Genomic DNA, 3,994 nt, shown 5'->3' on the forward strand with positions numbered 1-3,994 from the left:
CAGAGCCGACGCTGCTATATAAGTGGGGGGGCCGCGGGGTGAGGGAGCCTGGCTGCGCTTTGGAGAGGCGAGACGCCGCCGCCCCAGGCCGGTCCCGGCGAGAGAAGACGCAGTGGTCTGCAGACCCATTCCCCAAAGGCGCGCGCCTGCAGTCCAGGGCTCGGGCGTCTGGTTCTGCGCGTCGCGGGGCGCCCCGGCCACTGGCCTCCCTTCCACCCGCGCGCCCCCAAACCCAGCGGGCGAGGCCACCGCCGCCACCGCCGCCGCCGCGCCATGCTCCACCTCAGCGAGTTTTCTAGCCCCGACGCGCTCCTGGTCAAGTCCACCGAGGGCTGTTGCGGGGACCTCAGCACCGAACCCCGGCTGCCTGCCAGGGACGCTCCAGTGACCAACGGCTACCCAGGAGGTAAGGGTCAGGGCTTGGGAACTCAGTGCCATGCGGCTGAGAGAGGGCAGGGAGTGGGGCGCAAAGCTGCGGAGGTAGCGACCGCAGGAGATGTGGGGACTTGGAGTGAGCACCCCCATTCCCCTCCCCGTGGGGCTGCCAGCGCCTCCGCAGGCACCTGTGCACGCACCCGGGCGCCCCGTTGCCTGTGCACGTGTGTTTTGCGTGTGCATGCTTGAATGTGCACCTTGGAGCGTCTGGTGGCCCCTGGCTGGACCGGTGTGCAAAAAAGGCCCCCTGTGTGCGTGCGCACCCAGAGCTTCGTGGGCCGGAGCTGCCGGCTCGGAGGCGCGCTCTGGGAGGCGCCGGGGGTTGACTCCTGCTCTGTCCCCAGCAGGCGACTTCTTGAGCTGGGCTTTGAGCAGCTGCGGCACCGCCGGGGACAACTTAGCGGCCGACTCCTGCTGCCCGGAGGGCCCTGCGCCCACGCCCCCTCCCGGCCTCAGCTACAGCGGGAGCTTTTTCATCCAGGCGGTGCCCGAACACCCGCACGACCCAGAGGCGCTCTTCAACCTCATGTCAGGCATCCTCGGCCTGACACCCTTCTCCGGCCCCGAGACGGTGGCATCCAGGTCCGCTCTGGACGCCCCCTTCCCCACGGGCTCAGACGCGTTGCTGCCCGGGCTGCCCGACCTCTACTCCCCAGATCTGGGCGCTGCTGCCTTCCCAGAGGCGTTTTGGGAGGCTTCGCCCGCCGCGGGCGCCCCCTCGCAGTGCCTGTATGAACCGCAGCCCTCCCCGCCCGACGTCAAGCCGGGACTTCGAGCGCCTCCGGCCTCTCCAGCCCTCGACGTCGCCTCGGCCTTCATTGGCCCCTATGCGTCCTGGGAACTGCTCTCTACCGGGGCCCCAGGGAGCTGCGGGTTACAGAGGGGCTACCAGTCCTCCCCTGAGCCCCACTTCCCCGCGGTGGGGACCAAGATTGAAGACCTGCTGTCCATTAGCTGTCCCGCGGAGCTGCCTACCGGGCCGGCCAACAGACTCTATTCCGCGGAGGCCTACGACATTTTCTCTCTAGCCCCTGGTGACCTAGGAGAGGGGACCGATGGCCTCCCAGGGCTCCTGAGCCCTCCGAGTGGGGATGGTGGGGGGAATGGCGACGGCGGAGAGTTTCTGGCCAGTACGCAGCCTCAACTGTCCCCGCTGGGTCTGCGCAGCGCTTCGGCTGACTTACCGAAACCTCTAGTGGCGGACATCCCAGGGGGCAGTGGTGTGGTTGCGCCTCAGGGGCCACCACCCGCCCCATTCTCCCCTGCCAAGCCGCGACGCAAGGGGCGCCGGGGAGGCAAGTGCAGCGCTCGCTGCTTCTGTCCGCGGCCGCACGCCAAAGCCTTTGCCTGCCCGGTGGAGAGCTGTGTGCGCAGCTTCGCTCGCTCCGACGAGCTCAACCGCCACCTGCGCATCCATACGGGCCACAAGCCCTTTCAGTGCCGCATCTGCCTCCGCAACTTCAGCCGCAGCGACCACCTCACCACGCACGTGCGCACCCACACTGGCGAGAAGCCCTTCGCCTGCGACGTGTGTGGCCGCCGCTTCGCGCGCAGCGACGAGAAGAAACGGCACAGCAAGGTGCATCTCAAGCAGAAGGCGCGTGCCGAGGAGCGGCTCAAGGGCCTCGGCTTTTACTCATTGGGTCTCTCCTTCGCCGCCCTGTGAGCGAGAGATGAGTTCCTAGGTTGGGGCGCCGCCGTCTGACGTGCACGAGAAGACCCCCGCCCCGCTCCGTCCCCATACGCCATCACTTCCCTCCCCACGTGTTTCTCTTGTGCGCTTCTGGGCGAGCCTCGGGTCCCACCTTCAGTTTCTGTGAAGCACCCGCCGCAAACGTCCCGTTCAGCACCAGCTCCGTGGACAGTTCCCTCGGCCTGCGAGTGCCGGCAGCCACGCTTGGGAAGTCTTCTGAGGCCAGCCACTGAGAATCCACTTCCTTGGGACTCATGACAGTCTTTTTTTTTCTTCTTTGTACCTGGCACCCACCCCCACGCCCTTCCTGTGCCCCCGGAGACAGGCTGGGGCCGCGCCGAGCCGGTCTCGCGCAGGACTTTATACAGCAGTGTCATTTCCAGCAGCCTTTGGATGTAACGTTTATTGCTTCGGGGCTTCTTTTTTGTTGTTAGTTTTTTGTAAAGCAGATGCTCCTCTCAAGCAGTTGACAAAACTGTTTATTTTTGCAATTAAAATTATTGTGCTAAAAGCTTACTGAATCTGTCATGTAAGCTCCTGACCGGTTCCTCCCAACACCACCCCGGAGGGACAGGAGTATATGCAGAAAGAAAAGGGACTTCCCTGTGCGCGTGCAGTCCAGGCTCTGAGTTGAGGGGGAATACAATAAATCAGACACATCGCACACCTACTGTCAGACACTGTGCACACCCAAGGAGATTCACTGGGAAGACTCGGGCATAAGTGGATTCTGATGTAAGTTGAACACCTCTTTTTAATCATTTTTAAAGTTTTCATTATTATCAATATCCTTATGAAGCCAAACTTTAGTTTGTCTCTGTGGGCTGAGGACATTACATATAGAAGCTTACAGATATGTTCTCTCATTATATGTAGTGCCTATGGCTAACGGTCCATGCAATTTAATCACAGCCAACTGAAGGGGTGTTTCTGGAATTTGGTTGAGAGGGGTAGGTATCAAACCTCATGCATCTATTATCCTCCTTAGTCTTCACAAAGGAGCCCTGGTGACACAGTGGTTAAGCACTCCACTGCGAACTGAAAGGTCAGTGATTGAATCCACTAGCCACTCTCTGGAGAAAAGGCCGGACAATCTGCATCTCAGCCTACGAAACCCCATGGAGTTCTACCCCATGATGCAGCATCGCTGAGTCAGAGTCAGCCTGACGGCACACAGGAACAGCCCTCACCACCTGGAGCAGTGGGGCAGCATACATCCCCTTTCCAAGATGCAGTAGCAAAACGCAGTGATTAGACAGCTTGCTGGGTGAAACACCCAGGGATCTGCTTGGCCCCAAGGCCAATGTTCTTTTCCCTACCCCTGAATGGAGGCACCTGAGCTTAACAAACGTTTGGATGACTTATTACTAAACTCACCGTTGTGTCATGTCAATTACAACTCAGAGAGACAGGGCGGGATCAAATTCCGTAGGGTTTCCAGAACTGTAAATCTTAATGGGAGCATCTTTCATGCCTCATCTTTCTCCTGTGGAGTGGTTGAGGGGTTCAAACTGCCAACCTTTCCATTAGCAACCTAACATTCAACCCCCTGCACCACTAGCGGTTCTTAGTTTCCTACCAGTTGAGAAGCAGGTTTGACAAATAGAGCCCCAGGTGGTGACTGTGACAGTGACAGCAGCAGCAGCATCCCACTGGAGTAGTACTGTCTTCTACCACACAGAATATTCAGTGTCGCTGCTGCAGTACTGTCTGTGTGTCAGTGGATCCAGGCTGGCAGGGCCCAAAGGGTCAGAGCACTCAGTTCATTACACCTGAGTCTAGTTGATTGGCAATGACAACAAGCCCAGAGAGGCGTGGGTGGTTGTCAAGAGACTCACAGTCACCTTAGTTACTGTTCCTACAAAG

General features: G+C 59.8%; 1 protein-coding gene across 1 annotated transcript; it reads left to right on the forward strand.

Moving 5' to 3' along the window:
* The first annotated feature begins 258 nt into the window (after positions 1-258).
* EGR4 (early growth response 4) lies at positions 259-2,506 on the forward strand. The gene is made up of 2 exons (XM_075555797.1): positions 259-406; positions 780-2,506. The coding sequence occupies exons 1-2, from the start codon at positions 274-276 to the stop codon at positions 2,099-2,101; spliced, it is 1,455 nt and encodes a 484-aa protein (XP_075411912.1). The 5' UTR covers positions 259-273; the 3' UTR covers positions 2,102-2,506.
* The last annotated feature ends 1,488 nt before the right edge of the window (positions 2,507-3,994 follow it).

Source organism: Tenrec ecaudatus, chromosome 8 (assembly GCF_050624435.1).
Source record: "Tenrec ecaudatus isolate mTenEca1 chromosome 8, mTenEca1.hap1, whole genome shotgun sequence".
NCBI lineage: Eukaryota > Metazoa > Chordata > Mammalia > Afrosoricida > Tenrecidae > Tenrec > Tenrec ecaudatus.

Coding starts and splice junctions, on each gene's coding strand:
- EGR4 (XM_075555797.1), top strand. CDS start 274: ATGCTCCACCTCAGCGAGTTTTCTAGCCCCGACGCGCTCCTGGTCAAG. Junction 407..779: donor GACCAACGGCTACCCAGGAG/GTAAGGGTCAGG, acceptor CTCTGTCCCCAG/CAGGCGACTTCTTGAGCTGG.